This window comes from Microtus ochrogaster, unplaced genomic scaffold (genome assembly GCF_000317375.1).
Source record: "Microtus ochrogaster isolate Prairie Vole_2 unplaced genomic scaffold, MicOch1.0 UNK1, whole genome shotgun sequence".
NCBI classification, from domain to species: Eukaryota; Metazoa; Chordata; class Mammalia; order Rodentia; family Cricetidae; genus Microtus; species Microtus ochrogaster.
In genome coordinates, this window is record NW_004949099.1 from 37,906,212 (window position 1) to 37,928,430 (window position 22,219).

A 22,219-nucleotide genomic window follows, 5' to 3' on the forward strand; every position below is an offset into this window, starting at 1 on the left:
TAGACCAGGCTGGTCTCGAACTCACAGAGATCCGCCTGCCTCTGCCTCCCAAGTGCTGGGATTAAAGGCGTGCGCCACCACCGCCCGGCTTCCAGCCCTGTTTTTAATTATTGTTTTTAATTTACTCTTTTGAGGTAGGGTCTCATGTATCCCAGGCTGACTTCAAACCTGTTATGTAAACTAGGGTGGCCTTGAATTTTTTTTTTTTAATTATGTGTTTGTGGTTATGTGTATGTAAGTACTCAGGCCAGAGGAATTGTACCCACTAACAAAATACAGCCCGGAGCTGGATTTAGAGGCAGTTGTGAGCCACCTACCATGAGTGCTAGGAACCAAACTTGGGTCCTCTGTAAAAGCAATATAAGCTCTTAACCATCAAGCCATCTTTCTTGCCCCCAACCATGAACTTCTTTTTCTTGCTTCCACTTCCTAATTAGCCTCCTAATTGGTGCTTAACTGTGTCTCTAAAAGGCCATTCCACCATTTAACCTGCTGCTCAGCGTGGTGGGGAACATGGTAGACCAGTGGATCCCGTGAATGTGAGCCCACTGTCACAGTTCTCTGGCAGGAAGTTGAGTTCCTTGTTCAGAAACAGTACTGTGTAGAGTACCATGAGGGTAGACGAGGCACTCCACAGATGGTACTTTGTTCAGAAGCACGAAAGGCAAATTGATGACCGAGTGTCTGTTCCAGTAAGGACAAAGAGGTTTTCTTTGCATGAAGAAAGTGCTCTGAGGGGCTGGAGAGATGGCTCAGAGGTTAAGAACACTGGCCGCTCTTCCTGAGGTTCTGAGTTCAATTCCCAGCAGCCACGTGGTGGCTCACAACATCTATAGTAAGATCTGGTGCCCTCTTCTGGTGTGCAGGTAGAATACTGTACACATAATAAACAAACAAATAAATAGATTTATAAAAAACAAAAGAAAGTGCTCTGACATAGTCATCCTGCCACCAGGTTGCCTCCTAATAGTCCCAGGAGTGGTGCCTGTGGTGAGTAGCAGCTTATAGCCAGGTCAGCAGTGAGTGGAAGACCATGTGGTCAAGCCCATGCGTAACTTCTATCTCTGCCACCTTGGCAACTTTGTTCTTTGGTCCATTGGGCAGTGACAGGGATGGTGGTAAGGGGGGAGCTTGCTGTCCACAGAATGGGTCATCCCATCTACTTGATTATTAGATGTCTTGGCTGAAGTCACCTTGTGATGAGCATTTGCTCATCACACAGTATTTTCACCTCCTTCACTTGTTTGGAGCTATCTACTCAAATACATCTTCCCATATGTCTTTCTTACTAATTTTCTAATCATGCTTTTTCCAAGTCCCTGACCATTCAGCTGGTCCATTGGCTACAGCCCATGACCTTGTCTTCTACCTACAGTGAAGAATTGCCTTCAGGTTGTCCCAGAAAGGGGTTGTAATGCAACTGTCTACTTCTCGGTGCTCCCTGCATAGGATTTAGAACCATCAGTAAACCAGACTCTCTTTTTCTCTACCTCAATCAATTGCTCATAGGTTACACCTCATGAGACATAGTTGAATGACTGGAAGCAGAAGGCATTGCTATAAGAGAAGAGCTAAGGTATTTGGGCAACTTCTTGTGATTTGATTATGTCATCTATGCTGGGATTATAGGTTTTTGTGGGTTTGTTTTGTTTTGTTTTTTTGTTTTCACAGGACAGGGTTTCTCTGTATAACAGCCCTGGCCATCCTGGAACTGGCTCTGTAGACCAGGCTGGCCTTGAACTCAGAGATCCTTCGAGTGCTGGGATTAAGGTTGGGTTTGTTTAATTTTTAATAACTGTACGTCTGTGGACCTGGGTGTACTGCTGTGCATGTGCAGAAGACAACATGTAGTTGTCAGTTCTCTCATCTTACTGTGTAGGAATATGGGGTCAAACTCAGATTGTCAGGCATAGCAGCAAGTACCCTTACTGCTGAGCCATCTTTCTAGTCCTTGGCTGTTTGTTTTGTGAGATAGCAGTCTCCTGTATCCCAGACTGACCTTTGTGTAGCAAAGGAAAAGGATGGCCTTGAACTCCTGATCCCTGATCTCTGCCTCCCACAAGTGCTGCGCACATAAGCATATGCCATCACACTCTGCTCCAGAGTGAATTATATTGGTATGTAAGTGAAATTTCATGAGAATATGATCTTGAGGTACATATCAATTTGCTGATATCAATAACTTTGTCTAGCATGGTTGCTCACAGCTTTAATCCCAGCACTCAGGAGGCAGAGGCAAGTGGATCTCTATGAGTTTATGGTCATTCCGGTCTACATAATGAGTTCTAGGCCAGCCAGGGCTACATAGAGAAACCCTATTTCAAAATTATAAAGCAGCCTTAAGTTTGGAGAGCTGGGGAGATGGCTCAGCAGTTACGAACACTTGCTGCTCTTGCAGAGGACCCAGATTAAATTCCCAGCATCCACATGGCAATTCACACCTGTTTGTAACTCCAGTTCCAGGTTCTTCAACATTGATATGAAGCATGTACATGGTACATATACATACATGAAGACAAACACTCATACACATAAAATAAAAAATAACTGGATGTTTCTCCTGCCTGCCAGTTGTCAAATAACCACTCAGAGGTTAGTTATATGTATATATTAATTATAAATGTTTGGCCAATGTCTCGGCTTATTACTAGCTAGCTTATTACATTTAAATTAACCTATCTCTATTAATCTGTGTGTAGGGTTTACCTGTGCTCTAGCATCTTGCATCTTGCTCTGTCTGCTGGTGTCTCTCAGACTCCGCCCTTCTTCACCTATATCTCTGCTTGGATTTCCTGCCTGACTCTTATACTATCTTGCCATAGGCCAAAGTAGCTTTATTTATCAACCAGTGAGAACAAAACATACAGTGCACAGGATCCCACTGCATGTGCGTATAGAGGACAGTGCATAAATAGTGGGAGTCTGTTCTGTCCTTCCACAGTGTGGGTTCTGGGGATTGAACTCAAGTCTTCAGACTTATGTAACTAGCACTGTGACAACAGAGCTGTCTCCCAGCCTCAAATTTTTTTAAATTTGAGTGCCTGGATGAGTTCACATCCGTACTGTGTTACTTCGTTTGTATGGTCTTTGTTTCTACCAGAAACAATGTCTTAGAGACATTGTCTCAGTGTACAGTCCTGGCCGGCCCTGAATTTCATGTGGCTCTCCTTTCCTATAGAATGCAGGGATTATGGGCCCGTTTACTGTGCATGTGTGTTTTCAAGATTTGTGTTAGCCGGGCGGTGGTGGTGCACGCCTTTAATCCCAGCACTCGGGAGGCAGAGGCAGATCCCTGTGAGTTCGAGACCAGCCTGGTCTACAAGAGCTAGTTCCAGGACAGGCTCCAAAGCCACAGAGAAGCCCTGTCTCGAAAAACCAAAAAAAAAAAAAAAAATTGTGTATTGGTGTTTTGCCGATACGTATGTATGTGAACCATTTGTCTGCAGTGTTGAAAAGAGCCCTAGCACTGGATGTAAAGGAGGTTGTGTGCTGATGCATGGGTGCTGAGAACTGAACCTGAGTCCTGCAACAACAAATGTGCTTTTAACCACAGAGCCATCTCTCTAATTCCTCTTTTGTTTGGTTGTTTGATTGGTTTTTTGAGACAGCGTTTCTCTGTAGCCCTGGCTGTCCTGGAACTAGCTCTGTAGACCTGGCTGGCCTACAGCTCAGAGACCTGCCTGCCTCTACGTCTGAGTGTTGGGATTAAAGGCATGTACCACCACTCGCAGCTTCCTGGTTTGTTTAATATAATTTTTTTCTTTGACAAGTTCATACATGTATGTAATGTATATTGTTCATGTTCATCCCCCATTACCCTTTCTTATTCCCTTCCCTTTGAAGCCCTTCTTTGTTCCTACTTCCTGTCTTTTTTAATTGCTGCATTTAATTAAGGTTGTTTGCATGAACATGAGTGTAGGACTACTTACTGAAGAAAAATGGCTCCCCTTATTCAGCAGCCATTAACTGCCAATAATACCACCTCAACTAGAGGTGGGCCTCATGGACCTCAAACTCATGGCAGCTGGACTCCCTCATCCTCTGGAGGACTGGGACCCTCGGTGTGAGCCACCACAGTCAATTGCTTTTGTTGTTGTTGTTGTTTTTTGTTTTTTGAAACTGGTCTTTTAGAGTTCAGATTGACTTTAAATTTACTGTGTAGTTGAAGATGACTTGTAACTCTTGATTCTGGCTTCTGCGCCCCCCCCCCCCCAACCCCAAGTGTTTGGTATCACAGAAATGTACTCCCTCATCTAGCAGAGCCTTTTTCCTTAACCTGTTCTTTGCTGCCTGGGTTTAGTTCCTTGTTCTCCAGATTCCTTATTTGAAAGAGCAGAAGCTGGGCTTGGTGGTGCACATCTTTAATCCCAGTGGCATTTGGGAAGTAGAGGCCAGTCTGGGTCACGTAAGGTATTATCTCAAAAAAAAAAAAAAAAAAAACAAGGCCGTCCAGTCAATTGGCTCTGTGGGTGAAGGCAGTCCTGCCAAGCCTGATAACTTGAGTTCAGCCTCCAGAAACCACATAGTGGAAGGGAAGAACTAACTCCTGCAGGTTGTCCTCTGTCCTCCACTTGTATGGTAGTATGAACATGCCTTCCCACACAGAATAGAAATAAAATGTGAAGAAAGAAATTTTTAATTAGGGACTTACTGTGTAGCCCTACTGGCCTCAAACTCACAGAGATCCACCTACCTTGTGAGTGCTGGGATTAAAGGCCTGTGCCACCATTCCTAGCCAAGAAAAGAAAATTGTTAAACACACACACACAGCATCCCCCCCCCCAAATCAAAATAATAATTCATGCTATTTAGATTTGTCAGGACTGATGATATATGTCTTTAATCCCAGCAGCATTTTTTTTTTTTTTTTTGATTTTTCGAGACAGGGTTTCTCTGTGGCTTTGGAGCCTGTCCTGGAACTAGCTCTGTAGACCAGGCTGGTCTAGAACTCAAGATCTGCCTGCCTCTGCCTCCCGAGTGCTGGGATTAAAGGCATGTGCTACCATTGCCCGGCTCCCAGCAGCATTTGTAATTAAAGTAGAGGCCAATATATGCTATACACTGTAAGGTCTTTCTGTCACTGTCCTGAGTACTGGTTCAGCCAGGTAAAGGTACTTTCCAGTCAAGCCTGGAGACTGAGTTTGGTTTCCAGAACACATGTCGGATAGAAGGAAAGAGCTGTCCTCTGCCCTCCACGCGGGCACTGTTGCACGTGCACACATATATACTGACATCCAGTACCTGTTTTGTTTTTTCAAGGAAGTGTTTTTGTGTAGCCCTGACTGTTCTGGAACTCTCTCTGTAGACCAGAGATTTGCCTGCCTCTGCCTCTCAAGTGCTGAGATTGAAGGTGTACACCGCCAACTCACAAAAAACAACAGGGAGACTATTGTTAATTATGAAAGCTTGGCCTGTCGCTTAGGCTTGTCCCACTAGCTTTTTGTTTTGTTCAATTTTTTTGAGACAAGGTTTCTCAGTGTAATAGCCCTGGAAGTCCTAGAACTCACTCTGTAGACCAAGTTGCCCTAGAATTCAGAGATCTGCCTGCCTCTGCCTCCCGAGTGCTGGGATTAAAGGTGTGCACAACCACTCCCAGTAACTTGTTTTATTTCTCTTCAATGGAAGAGGAGAAAGAAAAAGGTTTTGGTTAACGTTTGAGCTTCTAGTATCTTTTTTGAAATTTTATACATATTGAGCCCACTATATTTTTTAAAGTTATTTTTATTATTTATATATTCATTTTGTAGGCAGTATTCTGCCAGCATGTATGCCTACATGCCAGAAGAGGGCACCAGATCTCATTATGTATGGTTGTAAACCACCATGTGGTTACTGGGAATTGAACTCAGGACTCTTAACCTGTGAGCTCTCTCTCCAGCCCCTGAACCTACTATATTCAAATCAGTACAAAATAATGTTTGAGCGATGTCAAGGTCAGTGAGAAGACATCAGTTTTGTTTTGTTTTGTTTTGATTTTCGAGACAGGGTTTCTCTGTGGCTTTGGAGCCTGTCCTGGAACTAGCTCTTGTAGACCAGGCTGGTCTCGAACTCACAGAGATCCGCCTGCCTCTGCCTCCCGAGTGCTGGGATTACAGCTCTGTCATTTTAAAAAAAGGGACTGAAGAATGGCTCATTGGATGTAAATGTGCTGCCAAGTCTGACAACTTGCGTTCAATACCTGGGATTCCCATCATGGAAAGAGAGAAATAACTCTCATAAGATACCCCCTCACCTTCATACATGTGGCATGCATGTGAATGCATATGCATACTTAGACAGAAATGAAATTTTAAATAATTTAAAGGGACTTGAACGTGTACTTTCAGTGATGGTTGGGAAAGAGTCTTGGAACCAATCCTTTAGGGATGCCTAGAGTGACTTTTGTAACTCAGGACCAGATTTACCTGGAGTTGCTTGGTCATTTAGTATTGATCCTTACTTGTGTGAAGCTGTCAGCAACAGATTTGGTGCATTCCTTTCCTTGGCTGAAGTACAGTTCATTCCTTGTGTGGATTTGAGCTTAGAGAGCAAAGCGCTTGCTACCAACTCTGGTGATGGATTCCTGTAACCCATGTAGTAGTAGGAGAGAAGTAACTCTCACAGGTTGTCTGTGGCCTCCACTTGTGCACTGTGACCTGTGTGTGCCTGTACTCAATGTAAACATGAGGGGCTGGGCAGTGGTGGCGCACTCCTTTAATCCCAGCACTCGGGAGGCAGAGGCAGGTGGATCTCTGTGAGTTCGAGACCAGCCTGGTCTACAGAGCTAGTTCCAGGACAGGCTCCAAAGCCACAGAGAAACCCTGTCTCGAAAAACCAAAGAAAAAAAAAAAAATGTAAACATGAGGATAGGAAGTGAGGGGAAACTGAGGATGCTGCCTACTAGAATAGTCCGTATGCTGAACCAGTCATGGTGGCTCATGTCTGTTAATTCTAGCTCTTAGGATGTTAGGACAGGAAGATTGTTGGTGAGTTCCAGGCCAGCCTGGACTACTACATCAGATTCTGTCTCAAAAGTTTTGTTTTTGTTTTTTAATTAAAAGTTGAAAAGAGAGTTGGGTGTAATCTCTCTCTTCAAGGCCAGCCTGGTCTAGAGGGTGAGTACCAAGACAGCCAGGTTACACAGAGAAACCCTGTCTCAGGTTGTGGAGGGAGTTAGACTAGAGAGATCGCCCAGCAGTTAAGAGCACTGGCTGCTCTTTCAGAGGACCTGGGTTTGATTTCCAGCACCCCTATGGCAGCTTAAAACCAGCTGTAACTCTGTTCCCAAGGGGATTGGCCTCTGAGGCCACTGCATGCACATGATGCACACATATGTCCAAGTATTTATACACATAAGTAAAAATAAAGCCTTAAATTTATTAAAAATCAGAGAAAGGTGGGTATGGTGGCACACACTTTTTATTCCAACATTAAGGAGGTAGAGGCAGGTAAATCTGAATTCTAGGCCAACCTGGCCTACATTTCAAGTTTCAGATCAGCCCGGGTTACATAGAGATCCTGTCTTAAGAAAAAACCCACTATTTTTCCTGTCTGGACTTGTTTGTTGGAAGTCTTTCCCACTCTCTGGAGTTGGCATACTGGCTTCTGTCTCCCTTGAGGCTGGTGTCTGCTGTCAGCCCCAGCATGTCCTCATTGGAAGCAGCTCAGCTTCTGCTCACAGCCCCTCCTCTCCTGAAAGCTGGTTGCTCTTGACTCAGCACAGTGTCTTTTGTTGTTTTTTAATTGACACTTACTAATTGGACGTATTTATGGAGGACAATGTGATAATTTGATACATGGATTCTAACAATCAAATTAGGATAATTAACATTTTCTTCTCTTTAAAATGTTTATTCTTTGGTGGCAGTGTTTATTCTGGTTGTTCCTTTTTCTGTTCCTTGAAACTCGCAGAGGTCTGTCTGCTTCTGCCTTCTGAGCAGCCCAGTTATTTATTGTATATATGTGTGTGCATATGCATGCATACCATGAGGTGTTTGTGTATCTTTGTGTGTCTGTGATGAGTTGGATTGTCTTCCTGGATCACTCTCCACCATATAAATTGAGGCAGGGTCTCTTGGTTGAACCCGGAATTACTCCTTCTGATAGTCTGGCTGCCCAGGCAGTCCCTGACTCCAGCTCATGAGTGCTCGGGTTACAGGTGGACCACTACCCACCTGTAATTTTTGTGGGTTTTGGAGATCCACACTCAGCTCCTCATGCTTGCTGAGCTATCTCTCCAACCCTCTTGATTTTTCACCTTATTCTATCTAATCTATCTGTCTGTTTATCGTTCGTCCATCCATCCATCCATCCATCCATCCATCCATCCATCCATCCATCCATCCATCCATCCATCCATCTTTCCTTTCCCCGAGAAAAGGTTTCTATGTGGTCTTGGAACTCACTCTGTAGACTAGGCTGACCTCGAACTCAGAGATCTGGCTGCCTCTGCCTTCCAAGTGCTGGGATAAAAGGTGTGCTCCGCCACCACCTGGCTCATTTTATTATTTGTACATGAGAGTACATGTGTTTGCATGTATGTATGCACATATGCATTCAGGGTCCTTGCAGAAGCCAGAAGAGGGTGTTGGCTGGAACAGCAAGTGCTCTTAACCCTTATCTGCTGGTCTATCTCTTCAGACCACAGAACTCTTTCAGGGCCTCACTATTTAGCCCTGACTAACCTGAAGCTAACTGGAAATCTCCCCTCTTAAGTGCAGGGATTAAAGGCATGCACCACCACACCTGGCCAGAACCCCTTTTTAAAACTGGTGGTCTGTGTTTGAAGAGTGCTGTCTTCTAGTGGACCCAAGTTCAGTTCCCAGTACTTTATTGAGTGGCTCACAACCACCTATAACTCTAGCTCCAGGAGATCCAATTCTCTCTTCTGGCCTCCAACCGCACCTGTACATGCGAGTATACACTGTGTGTGTGTGTGTGTGTGTGTGTGTGTGTGTGTGTGTGTGTGTGTGTGTGTGTGTGTGTACACATACATATTCCTTTATAATTTTTTAGACTGGTAATTCCTTGGTTCTTTCTGCTCAGCCCTTCGTGTATGTAACCCAGTGAGACACCCTATTCTTGGTGAGATTTGTGTGGCGTTATTCCAGTATTGATTATAGGCCAGGTGTGGTGGTGCATGCCGACCTATAATCCTAGATAGACAGGAGGCCAAAGTAGGAGGATCACCAGTTTGATGCCAGCTTGGGCTGTTCAGATTGTTTGGGCTTCTGTCAGCCTAAAACCTTTCCAAGCTATGTAGAATTGTAGCTCATAGATTTGTTGATTGGAAATAGGAAAAAAAAAATTGAGGAAAATGGATTTAAGGAAAGGGGGAACAGTGAGAGATAACATGACTGTTTTCAAGCTCGTGACTGATGGGCTGTGTGTGGTCCTGGTGCATCTCATTTTCACAGCTTCCTTTCTCTTCAAAGTAAAGTACCAATTCTGGCCTTTTGAAATTTGGCAAACATTTTGTGGCTCAGAGATGTGCATAGATTTTGTCATAAATATTAAAAATTGTGTTTGGGGTGGGCCATACTGCTCAGTGGTCCTTTCTATTCATATATTGCTTTTAGAGAATGTTTCAATAAGTAGTCACACTGGCCTCAGTCTGCAGTGTCCTGAGGGCTGAGATTATAGCCCAGTGCCATTTTGTCTGGTCTAGATGTGAGGTCCTGACTGTTAATTCCCTGCTACATGATCAAGTGCCAGAGACCCGAATTCCATCAACTGCTCTTCTCCATTACTAGCATTCAGTAGTTATTCCCAGGTGTGAGGTGGTGGTCTATCTCTTTTCAGGTAGAATGGAAGAGTCTCACTTCAATTCTAACCCGTACTTCTGGCCTTCTATCCCCACAGTCTCAGGGCAGGTAAGTGGTGTTTGTTTTGTTCTTCCCAGTATTTATTTCAGCTCTGTGAAGGAAGTTCTTCATGATGTTCTTAACTGTATGGAGGCTGAAGCAAAGTAAAACACACCTTGTTTCACTGAGTCCGCTATCACTGACAGTCCCATAGTGTCTGGGTCTCACTCCCGTCCAGAAGCGCAGATATCAGCCCCTGTTCCCTGATCTCCAAGGAGAAGGCAACGAAACATCCTTAGGGAACAGACAAAAATCAGGCCTGCTCAGTCTGAAGAGGGTACTCCTCTTCCCCCTCCTTTTCTTTTAGATTGAAAACACAATGTTCATCAACAAGATGAAGGATCAGCTATTGCCAGAAAAGGGCTGTGGACTGGCGCCACCTCACTATCCCACTTTGCTGACAGTGCCTGCCTCAGTGTCCCTGTCCTCTGGCATTAGCATGGACACAGAGTCCAAGTCAGAGCAGCTGACCCCACACAGTCAGGCATCTGTTACCCAGAACATTACTGTGGTCCCTGTGCCGTCTACAGGACTGATGACAGCGGGTAAGCGCCCTTGCTTCTCTCTAATCTGAGGTGTTGATCTCTCACGATCAGGACCCCAGTCTGGAGGGCTCTGCGGACATGGGGAGTGGGGTATGTGTTTAATTCCTCAATCAGATTTTTATTAAGTGCCTACTGTGTGCCTAGCAATGTGCTAGGCATTGTGGGGGATACAAAGAAGTAGAAGATGCGGTCCCTGCCTTTGAGGAGGTGACATTCTTTCCTTCTCTGAATCAAGGAGTCTCCTGTTCTCAGAGGTGGAGAAGAGAAGGGAGTCAATCAAGGGGTAAATCTCACTGTTACCAGGGGTCTGGGGACAGGGGTTAGCAAACCATTATTTTTGTACAGGGTTTGGGATTTCCTGAATAGTGATGGGCTGGAGGGTGGTGGTGAGGGATTGATTAGACACTATCTGGGGGAAATGAAATAGATTAGGTCAGAGGTGAACAGCATGACCCTATCTCCTTTTTCTCCCAATCCTAGGTCCTGGTTTGGTAATCACATCCCCCTCAGGTTCTCTTGTGACCACAGCATCATCAGCTCAGACCTTCCCTATATCGGCTCCCATGATTGTCTCAGCTCTTCCCCCTGGCTCACAAGCCCTACAGGTGGTCCCTGACCTCTCCAAGAAGGTAGCATCAACCCTAGCTGAGGAAGGAGGCGGAGGTGGTGGTGGAGGTGGCAATGTGGCTCCTCCTAAACCTCCTCGGGGCCGCAAGAAGAAGCGGATGCTGGAATCAGGGCTTCCTGAGATGAATGACCCTTATGTCCTTGCCCCTGATGACGACGATGACCATCACAAAGATGGCAAGACCTACAGGTAGGAATCAAAGCAGGGGCAGGATGAGTTGAGGGCCACTGTTTCAAGCTTCCCCTATCTTCTTTGGGTCCTGTCCCAAGTCAGGCTCTGCTCAGCAGCTGTCCACCTCAGAGCCACTTGCATGTCCAGGTGTCCTGTGATAGGAAGGTGGAGCTGCTGGCACTTTAGCTGCTTAGCCCCTTCTTCCATGCCCACCCTCCCTTTAAAACTCAGCCGTCATGATCCTTAACTGATTTTTAAATGACAGGAGAGTTTCTCTCTTGCAATAAGGCTTCCAACTGGGCTCCAGACAATGTCTGCAGCTCCCCCCTTTTCCCTTTCTGTTTCTTATTTTCCAAGAAATCTCTCTGGTAAGCATCTTACCTAACCCTGTGCAATCCATCAGTCCCTGCATGGTTTGGGGTGGGAGGAATAACACACTTATGAAGTGACTTGTTTGCTCCCTTTCTAACTCCGGGAAGTCATTTTGATCTTCCACTTTCTCTCACGTTGTTGTTCCACAAAAACACGTGCATATTGGCACGTGGCCCTGTGTACAGAGAAACTCCTTGCCCTTAGAAAGGGAAATAACTTTAATTTCCCTGAGAACTTTCAGGGTCCCTAGTGGGTTTTGGACACTTGGTCCTGATGTGCAGAATGGGTTTAATTATTATCACAGCCTTGATGTATATAGACAGGGGCAGATTTGCATGGCTGGGAGACTGGTTCTGTCCTTAGTGTACCGAGATGGGCAATGTTGTTCCCATTTTAGGAGCGAAGGGAACTGCGGCACAGGAAATGGACAGAGCCTTGGGCTCATGGATTCAGTTCCCGGCTCCACCACGAACTTGCTGTGTGACCCTGGGCAAGTCCTTTTCCCCTCTCTGCGCCTCAGTTTCCTCATCTGTAAAATGGGGAGAATTCTTTGTATGCCTCCCATTTGTTGGGAGGATAGATAATTTTTAACATGTTGGGAAGGTCAGAAAGATTAGAGTTAATCATTACGTAGCTTTATTTACTTGAATTGTATAGTTCTATGGAAAGTATCCACAAGTACACTGTTTAAATACCTCTTTCTACGTGAAAAAGAGGGCGGTGTTGCTATGCAGAATATATTGAGCACTGCAGAATTCCAGCTATAATTCAGAAGTTCATTGTAGCTTTATTATTACAGGTGTACCCCACTTTATACAATAAGTGTTCCTGGAAAATGTTTACATCATACCATATTATAAAGGTACCTGACAAGTTTGATTCATTTAAAGGCATTCTTTTATTATATCAGTTGAAATGAAAATCCCTTATTACTTGATTGTGTAGATACCTGGATTTTTTTTTTAATGTATTTGCTTAAAGTGAGGTCATTGTGACATGAGATGCATTTATATACCATGTTGAAGTAGTGGATGCAATCTTTCTGGTTGACGAGGGTCCTCAGTTCTGCCAAGCTAATTTTTTTCTCCATGCTAAGTTCCCCAACTCTGTATGAATATATACATGTATATGTATACGAAGAATTGTGAGTACATAGTTGGAAGGACGCCTTCTAGGACCTTCTGACCTTCTGTGTTTTTGAAATTCTTGAACTCCCCTATACTTCTTAAAGGGAACCCTGAAGTTGAACTCTGACTAATTATGTCCTAGTTGAAAAAAATTCCATCAGAAACTTAAAATTCTAAAATCCAGAGGAATCTTCCAAATCACAAAGAATCCTGACTTTCTTACTGTGCAATTGAACTTAAAAAAATAATCCTGATTTTTGTGTAGTATACGTCAACTACTTCTTCCCAGTTGTCAGTAGCATGGCTGGGTATTGGAGGAATTAGGTGCTGTTGCTATGGACAAGTCAACTTAGCTCGAAGTCTTTATTCCCATTTACATAAATGGGAAGGTCAGTCAGATCTACTGTGTGAAAATATTTTGAGGAGAAATCTGAACATTTAAATTGTTTTCAGCATCTTAGAAAAAAACTGGTATAATAATTCAAAGTGACTGTTGAATCCCAGCCATTATATTGCATACCATTCTCACTGTATCTGATGTACATGGTGTCCATTGAAGCAGTGGACCAAATGATGTGCGGGCTAGCGTTCCCTTCCCACTGCCAAAACTGTCCTGAATCAGCTAACTACTCAGCACCCTACAGTAAAGTACTTATTTGACTTCCTAGAACTTCCAGTTTTTAAACACAGGTTAAATATTCCTTGTCGAGAAGTGGTCAAGACTTTGTCTTTTTTTCAGATTTTGGAATATTTGCACATACATAATGAGATACCTTGGGGATGGCGCCCAAGTCTGATCATGGAAATTTGTTAAGCTGGATGTGGTACCTGGAGCACACCAGCAATCTCAGTACTCAGGACGCTGAGGCAGGAGGATAAGTTCAGTGCCAGCCTGGTCTACATAGCCTCTCAAGCCAAAACCAGTTAGCTGCTGTGGGGCTGCTGTGGGGTGTTGGGTCTGTCAGCTGGTCTTAGTCGGTGTGACATTTCCTCTCCAGATAGTGGCTCAAGCCTAAGGAGGGCTCTCCCTAACACTCTGGACTTGCTCACTTTCTCTGACGTTTCTCCGACCCGTGTAACTGCTAGACCCTCCTGTAGCTGAACCTTCATGCCTAACTCCAAAGATACGGCTTCTTTTTTTGTCTTCCTCCTTTAGACATCTGCCAAGTTTTTTTAAAGCTTGCCTTCCCTGCAGTTTTTCTTTTAAACTTTAGTAAAATCATGTTCAAACTTTAATTAAGAGAAAGACGTTAATTTGTTTCAAATTATATATAGGTAGTCTAATGGTAATTTTACATAGTATTTTTAGTGAGCCTGTGTTTTGACTTCCATCTGTATCATAAAGTAACATATAGAACTTTCCACTTACAGTGTGATGTCACTGCTTAGGAAGCTTTAGAGGATTTCAGATTTTTAGGTTTTTGGATTAGGGAGGCAAAGCCTGTACTTTAATGGTCACCTGAGATCAGTGCCTTCACCTGGTAGATAGATATTCAGCCTCTGCATGTATATTTCTAGTTCTAGGCCATGGTGTTAGCTTAACATTGTATTATAGTGAATAGCTTGCCCTTTGACAAATTGTTTTTGGAGCTTTGGGGGGTTCTTTTTATAGAATTAGGAGAGTACCTGCCAGGTTATTCTGAGTAGAAACAAAGGTGCTTGAAAGTACCTCCCCTGTCCTGTCATTCTCAAGCTGCCTCATGATGGCCTCCTGACCATTGTCACTGGCATTGCCGTTAGGCCCTAGGATCTTTTTAGACTTGTTATTCTGTTGCCAGTCTTTTCTTTTGTTTTGAGACAGGGTCACATGCAGCCCAGGCTGGCCTTGAACTCTGGATTGTCCTGCCTCCTACTTCTTGAGTGCTAGGGTTACAGGCATGTACCATTGTACCCAGTTTGCCAGTCTATTTTCAGTTAAGTTTCTCAGATTCTTCTCTAATTAAAGCTTTGAAGATATTCTTCTGATTCCTTAACACAGGGCTCTCACTGTAGCTCAAGCTAGAATACAAGCCCATCACAGACCTGCCTCAGTCTCCCGAGTGCCAGAATCATTTTCTTTTTCATAATGAACTTCAAGGGTGATGGGATTTGAATTAAAATATATTAATTAAATTTAATACTTGAATTAAAATGTCTTGGGGCCGAGGATACAATTCAGTAGTATAGCACTTGGTATGTGGCAAGGCCTAGGTTCAAGCCCCAACACTGTAAAATCTGCAAAATTTTAGTTATCTAAGGAACTTACTTTGCACTTGTGTCTTATAAGTGGAATTATGTCCAATTGTTAACTGCAGTCTTTATAAAATATTTGTGTTGTCATTGGCTCTCCCATCAAAACTGAGGCTGTTAGCAATAATGCCATTTTATTAATAAAGAACATTTAGCTTACCTTTGGTGGTCCTGGGTGCTTGCTGGCCCTTCTAGAGGCAAAATTAATATCTTTATTTTAAAGAATAGAAGACTGCAGTCTAGGTTAACAGGCAACCTGTAACTAACTCTGTTGGATTAGAGCCCAGGTATCTAGATTCCCCATTGACCGTTTACTTTTGACCATGATGATCTTTCCTGTAATGTTCGGGTGTCTCAGTCTATAGCCAATGACTGATAAACTGGGAGTCTTTTCTTCAGACTTACAGTAAGTAGAGAATGAAAATTGGTTATCAGTTACTAGAGTTTTAGTGAAAGCATTAGTACAGAGACCACAACAGCAATACCATTTTCTCAGAGGGAATTTGTTCTAGTCTTGGTCTCAGCTGTTTTCAAAATTCTTCTGAAAAGAATGCAAGAATCGCCGGGCAGTGGTGGCGCACGCCTTTAATCCCAGCACTCAGGAGGCAGAGGCAGGCGGATCTCTGTGAGTTCGAGACCAGCCTGGTCTACAGAGCTAGTTCCAGGACAGGCTCCAAAACCACAGAGAAACCCTGTCTCGAAAAACCAAAAAAAAAAAAAAAAAAAAAAAAAAGAATGCAAGAATCATTATCCCATACCCTTTGATTTACAGAGATAAGGTGAAGAGAAGAGCAGCTTACCCTAGTGGCCTGGCTTCCAGGCCACCTCCTTTTCTGCTAACTCATAGTGTGCCATGGCAAAGCTGTTCCTAACTCATGTATAAATAACTGTTACTCAGTAAAGTCTAAGGGGATGTGGCTCATTTGATATTGTTGTGTAATGTCAGAGCAGGAGTGATCCACTGGTTCAGGTGACCTGTAAAATTCTATTCGGGTGTTGTTGATGTCACCTAGACGTGCCAGCATTGGCTTCATGTGCTAAGAAAAAGGAAAGGTGGAGCAGTGCGATCATTGCTTTTCAATTCTTTTATTCTTGTTAAGATTTAAGGATTATAATCCAGTACTAACCGTTTCCTTGGCTTGTTTTAAAAGTGGTTCTCATTTGATTGGCTTGAGGCTGGGGGCAGAGGCAGGTGATTAATGAAACATCAGCTACAATATAGAGACCAGATATGGATTAGGAAATTCTGGTACTTTCCATCTCCATCTCTTTAGCAGTCACTATAATAAGGAAGTGAGGAAAATCACTAAGAAGACGGTTGTCTGCAGATGCTGTTTTCCTTCTTTATTGCATGGCGGGGAGGGGCTTGAGAATGTCATGAGACCAACATGGAGTGCTAGGAGTACCGTGAAAGGTTTGAAACCTTAGCTGTGCCAATAAAGTCTACATCAGTGAATGCCAACCTCTGGGTTGTGTCTCCTCTGAGGGTCACACAACCTGAACAACCCTTTCACAGGGGTCACCTAAGACCATCGGAAAACAGATATTTACATTACGATTCATAGCAGTAGCAAAATTTCAGTTATGAAGTAGCAATGAAATAATTTTATGGTTGGAAGATACCACAGTATGAGGAACTAACTGTATTAAAGGGCCACAGCATCAGGAAGGTTGAGAACCACAGATTATAATATCTACCTGTCTTATTGGGTATTTCTGAGTGCTCGGCACTGTGTTAGGCTGGGCATGGAGGCACATAGCTATAATCCCAGTTTGGGGAGGTAAGAAATAAGAGGGTCATGAGTTGAAGGCCAGCCTGAGCTACATAATGATTTCAAGGCCAGCTTGAGCTGCATGAGACCCTTTCTTTGAAAAGAAAAGAGGAATAAGGAAAAGCTTTTACAAGCCTCACTATGTAGTTGGAACACGACCTGGGGTCAGGTAGAAGTCTCTTGGCAGGATTGTGAGGCTCAGCAGCGCCTCCTGGTGGAAAGCTCTAATGTTACCCTTGCTTGGCCAGGTGCCGGATGTGCTCACTGACCTTCTACTCAAAGTCGGAGATGCAGATCCACTCCAAGTCACACACCGAGACCAAGCCCCACAAGTGCCCGCACTGCTCCAAGACCTTCGCCAACAGCTCCTACCTGGCCCAGCACATCCGTATCCATTCGGGGGCCAAGCCCTATAGTTGTAACTTCTGTGAGAAATCCTTCCGCCAGCTCTCCCATCTGCAGCAGCACACCCGGTAAGGTTGCTCCTCCCCTCACCTGGCTACAAAACACCCAAGACCATGTGGCCTGTGCCAACTGTTCTCTCTTTTGCCTTTTGAAATCTTAATCTCTCTTGTTACTGTCTGAAAATTAAACTGTATCCTAGCAGTGGGGGGGCCTTGAAAATTGTTATTTCCAGTCCCCAACTCTGGAACGATTTTTGTGGTTTCTCTCTGTGTCTGTTTGGAAATCCTCTACAGAGCAGACCCTGCTTTTACTATATGCTTCAGTTCAGAGCCATGGTGTGCATTCAACTTCAGGTCCAGGGGAACAGGCGGTATTGGCCTATGTTCAAATTGCTATTTGGAAACAGGGTAACTGTGGTGAGTGTGCAGCCTTAGGAAAAGGCCGAGGGTTGACAAGACCGAATACTGTAAGGTTACCGAGAGCCGTGGGTTGCAGCTCTTCATCATCTCACTGCCATTCTAGCCACCGACTTGCAGTCAGCAACAACCTAGACGTGGGTGTCCTCTTCATTAGCCTCTCCAGCCGGAGCTTTATTGGGAGGAGGGAGGAGGGGGTGCTCTCATCCGTCAAGCAACATCATTTCACCCAGCAGAGCGCTGAGCCCGTGGTGTCGAACTGCTTCCTCCTCCCCCCTTCCCTCCTCTCCTCTCCGGCAGGATCCACTCCAAGATGCACACGGAGACCATCAAGCCCCACAAGTGCCCACACTGCTCCAAGACCTTCGCCAACACCTCCTACCTGGCTCAGCACCTCCGTATCCACTCGGGGGCCAAGCCCTACAACTGTTCCTACTGCCAGAAGGCCTTCCGCCAGCTCTCCCACCTCCAGCAGCACACACGGTAAGGGAGAGGGGCGGGCTACTGATCCCGCCCCGCTGGCATGCCCTCCCCACCCCCCGCCCCGGACACATACAACCACCCGCATGCGGGGGGCGGGAGTGAGACCTGACTGGAGGAGAATATGACCGCAACAGAAAAGAACTGGATGCCAAGAGAACCTTTCTGGAGCACAAACTCTATCAAAAAGACACAGTGATTGTATTTCTTGATTGATTAAAGACAGAGAGAAACTCGAAACAAAGAAGACGATTTCTTTCACTTTTCTCCCTGAAAATACCAAGCACACATCTTATCAGATTTCTTCTTTGGTGCTGAAACAGAGACATTTGGTTTTAGAAGACCTACCTCTAGCCTCAAGACACCAGTTATGAGTGGGAGATATGATCAGATTTAAGTTGGCATCGGCCTGGATACACTCAACAGCAACAAGCAAGATTCCAAGGGCTGCCAAGAGTAGAGCACAAAGGGAAACTGAACTAAACATTCAACAAGAACTGGGAACAGACTAAAGAAGCTCCTGCTTCATAAATAGGATGCTTGCATCAAATCCATCAATACGGAGTCTCTAAGGAGAAGGGGGTCTGACACTCGAAGAGCTGATGGTTTCCTTCAGTGATGTCTCAAGACGAAGTGGAGTCCAGACTCCTGGCAGTTGGCTATCTTCACCCTGCTTCTTTTGGATGTGATGTTCTTACCCAAAAGTGGTCAGACACAGCCTGGAGGAGTTTGCTGTCATCGTATATTTGAGACTTTGATCGTAGAGACAGTTCTGAAGTCCTTGAAAAGAAACAGATATTGGTGCATCCTCACATCTGGGCTTGTCTTAGTAAATATAGGGTCCTGTGGTATTGGGGAAGAGGTTAGATTGACTCTAACTTCAGGATTTCCTGTCATTAGGGGCTTAGATTGCAGGGAGGTAGGAGAGGTGGAAATCCCTAGGAATTGCCATGAGTTTCCACTAATGTCTCTTCTACTTTCAACAGTCATTATAACCTGTCCTTTGATTTCAGAACTATCTCTGACTATGATACTCAAGGTTGAAGGGACAGTTTCTGTCTGTAGGGTGGGGACTAAGGAGGAAATGTGTATTTTTCTTTTTTCTTACAATTGTAGTTACTTTTTATTTCTGAATATTCACCACGGGATGGTTACTGTAGGAGCAGATATATGTACCAAATCATGACCTGTGTCCTAGATGCTGAGGCCTCAGTCGCTCTTCTACCAGCACAATGAGGCTCTCCTTGAGCTGAGTGCTATAGGCAATAACCAGAAATCAGGCACTGAAACCACTCCAGGTCAGAGGAGCTAAAGCTAGTGCCTCATGCAGGTTCCTCAGGAGGCAAACCTGAAGAGCCTGTGGTCTGGTGCAGAGCTGGTCTTTGTGACCTTTGCTGACGTCCTTACTCTCTTCTCTGCAGAATCCACACCGGTGATAGGCCGTACAAATGTGCACACCCAGGCTGTGAGAAGGCCTTTACACAACTCTCCAATCTGCAGGTGAGTATCTGGTTTCCACATACGACCTTGGGTTTAAGACTTGGGACTGACATTTGGCGGAGAACTAAATTCTCTTTAAAATTACTGAGATGAAGCTGGGCCTGCTGGCCTTTGATCCCAGCTGTTTGGAAGGCAAAGGCAGAATATCCAAAGTTCAAAGCCTGCCTATGGTACAAAATGTGTTCAGATCAGTTCTGGCAACTTAATAATAGTGTCTCAATTTAAAAAAAAAAAAAATAAAAGGGTTGGGGAGTTAGCTCCCCAACAGATAATAAAGTGCTTGCCACAAACATGAAGGTGTGAAATTGATCCTTAGAACCTACTTTCAAAAAACAGAAACTAGTAGTTTTATTATGTGCTTGTTGTCCCAGCACTGGGAAAGTGGACAAAGGCAGCTCTTTGGAGCTCTCCAACCAGCCAACTTAACCAAATTGGCTAGCCCCAGACCAATGAGAGACCATCTCTGAGAAAACAAGGTGGGTGGCTCCTGGGTAATGATCCCAAAGTTGTCACTGGCCTCCACATGCATGCACACCTGAACATACACCCAGAAATTTTTTGAAAAACGAGGGGTTTGTTCATTACTTCTCTATCCCCCATTGACTCTCTAACGCCACTCTTCTTTCTTCCTGTATCCTCAATTTGATCACCAAGCCTATACTTTTTTGCCTGTCTGTTGGCCAATCAGCTTTTACTAGCCATTGAGAGTAATACATATTCATACTGTACAAGAGGATTGTTCTATAACATATAACTCCAACTCCAGGGAATCCAGTGCCCTCTGACTGCCCAGGCGTCTCTACAAATATGCACATAAAAATGTTTAAAATCCGGTGACAACCTGACCTCCATGAAAACCTCTCAGAAAACAAAAAAAGCAATCACGATATATAAACCAATTACATGTTAGCATTAATAGAACACAATTATTCCCAAATCCCACTAAAGGAACTTAATGGGAAAATGGTATTATTTCACATTTTACATGTTTTCTTTTCCACAGGCCACTCTAGGCAAGCATCTCTACCATGAGCAACATACCCAACCCTTGTGATTTTTTTGTTTGTTTGTTTGTTTTTTTTTTTTTTGGTTTGGTTTTTGTTTTTCAAGACAGGGTATCTCTGTGTAGCTTTGGAGCCTCTCTTGGAATTCACTCTGTAGACCAGGCTGCTCTCAAACCCACAGAGATTAACTTGCCTCTGCCTCCCAAGTGCTGGGATTAAAGACTTGTGCCACCACCACCCACCTGATTTTTTTTTTTTTTTTTGGTTTTTCGAGACGGGGTTTCTCTGTGGCTTTGGAGCCTGTCCTGGAACTAGCTCTTGTAGACCAGGCTGGTCTTGAACTCACAGAGATCTGCCTGCCTCTGCCTCCCGAGTGCTGGGACCCACCTGATTTTTTTATACTTAAATGGTGTGTTGTGTTACTCAGGCTCCCGTTGGGACCTACCATCCTAACTCTTCAGCCTTTTAAGTGCTAGGATTGTAGGTATGTGCTGTTATGCCCAGGATTTTTGCAAGTTTCAATCTGTTGCTTGGCTAAAAGTGAACATGTTCTTTCATCTGATAGTCTACAATATGAAAGAACAAGACTGCTAAGGCAAACACTTGGATTTTACGTGTGTAGATATGTCATGGTTATTTGTGCATGAGCATAGGTAACACTTGAGGGTCTGTACCTTCTTGAGACTGTTCTTTACCACAGCTAGAGTTCACCATAGTTGCCTAGACCAGTAAACTTTTGGGAACCTCATTCCTGCCCCTGCACAGCACCCCATCACATCCAGCTCTTCCATGGATACTTAGGATCTCAAATAGGGTTCTTAATGCACAGCAAGCACTCCACCTGCTGACCCTTCTCCTCGGTCCTTGTCTTATTATTTTGAAGAGATTTTATTCTGTGAGGCCCTGTAAAGGGTCGGGGAATCCCAAACCTCACTTTAAGAGCCACTGGAAGAGGGAGACCATGTAGGTGTAAGTCACTGTAACTTTTAGAACCTTGGTTGTATGCCTTGTGAGATACAGTTCCTCCCTTGGCAGTTTCACTCAAAGCAGCTCTACTGCCTTATAGAATGGGAAACTAGGATATCCTGTGCTTACCTCAGGGCTCTCTCTCCATAAAGGCCAAGGAAGGAACAGTATTCATTTTGGTTTCTCTCATTTGTTTGCAGTCTCACAGAAGGCAGCACAACAAAGACAAACCCTTCAAGTGCCACAATTGTCACCGAGCGTACACAGATGCAGCCTCACTAGAGGCTCACTTATCTACACATACGGTGAAGCACGCCAAGGTGTATACCTGCACAATCTGTAGTCGGGCATACACATCAGTAAGTGCTTGGTATTTTCTCTTCCCATGTCTGTGTCCCTTTTTGATGGAAATCTTTTGTGAATAGCTCCACATGTGTTTGCCCCTGCTCTCACTTATTAGAGTCAGTATTTAGAGATAACTAGCACCATAAGCAGTGATTCTTTATTCTAGACATATAAGGCAAGGTTTTCTGATGAAAAAAGGTTTCGGGTATTTTTTATGAGATTCTAGAACAAGATTATCAAATGGCTTTACTAAGGAGACCTTTGAGAAAAATAACTTTCTCTACCAGCTCGGTGTCCATGATGATTTTTAAAGGTCCAGCTTTAGAGCATCCCTTTATAGACATGACAGTGAGGGTCCGGCTCCAGAGCATCCCTTTATAGACATGACAGAGTGAGGGTCCGGCTCCAGAGCATCCC

At 44.3% G+C, this 22,219-nt stretch overlaps 1 protein-coding gene across 11 annotated transcripts in view; it reads left to right on the top strand.

The window, feature by feature from the left end:
- Znf384 (zinc finger protein 384) overlaps positions 1-22,219 on the top strand; it is a 30,730-nt gene that overhangs the window by 6,696 nt on the left and 1,815 nt on the right. For 9 of the 11 annotated variants that reach the window (XM_013353057.2, XM_026788162.1, XM_026788167.1 and 6 more), the window contains exons 3-10: positions 9,781-9,851; positions 10,150-10,387; positions 10,623-10,670; positions 10,868-11,204; positions 16,935-17,159; positions 17,808-17,990; positions 19,409-19,487; positions 21,658-21,816. In XM_013353057.2, the coding sequence (XP_013208511.1) occupies positions 9,786-9,851; positions 10,150-10,387; positions 10,623-10,670; positions 10,868-11,204; positions 16,935-17,159; positions 17,808-17,990; positions 19,409-19,487; positions 21,658-21,816 (1,335 nt within the window). In that variant the 5' untranslated portion in view covers positions 9,781-9,785. Of the gene's footprint in view, positions 1-9,780; positions 9,852-10,149; positions 10,388-10,622; positions 10,671-10,867; positions 11,205-11,955; positions 12,049-16,934; positions 17,160-17,807; positions 17,991-19,408; positions 19,488-21,657; positions 21,817-22,219 lie in introns of all 11 variants that reach the window. The other 2 variants (XM_026788166.1, XM_005365217.2) reach the window with 2 other exon arrangements.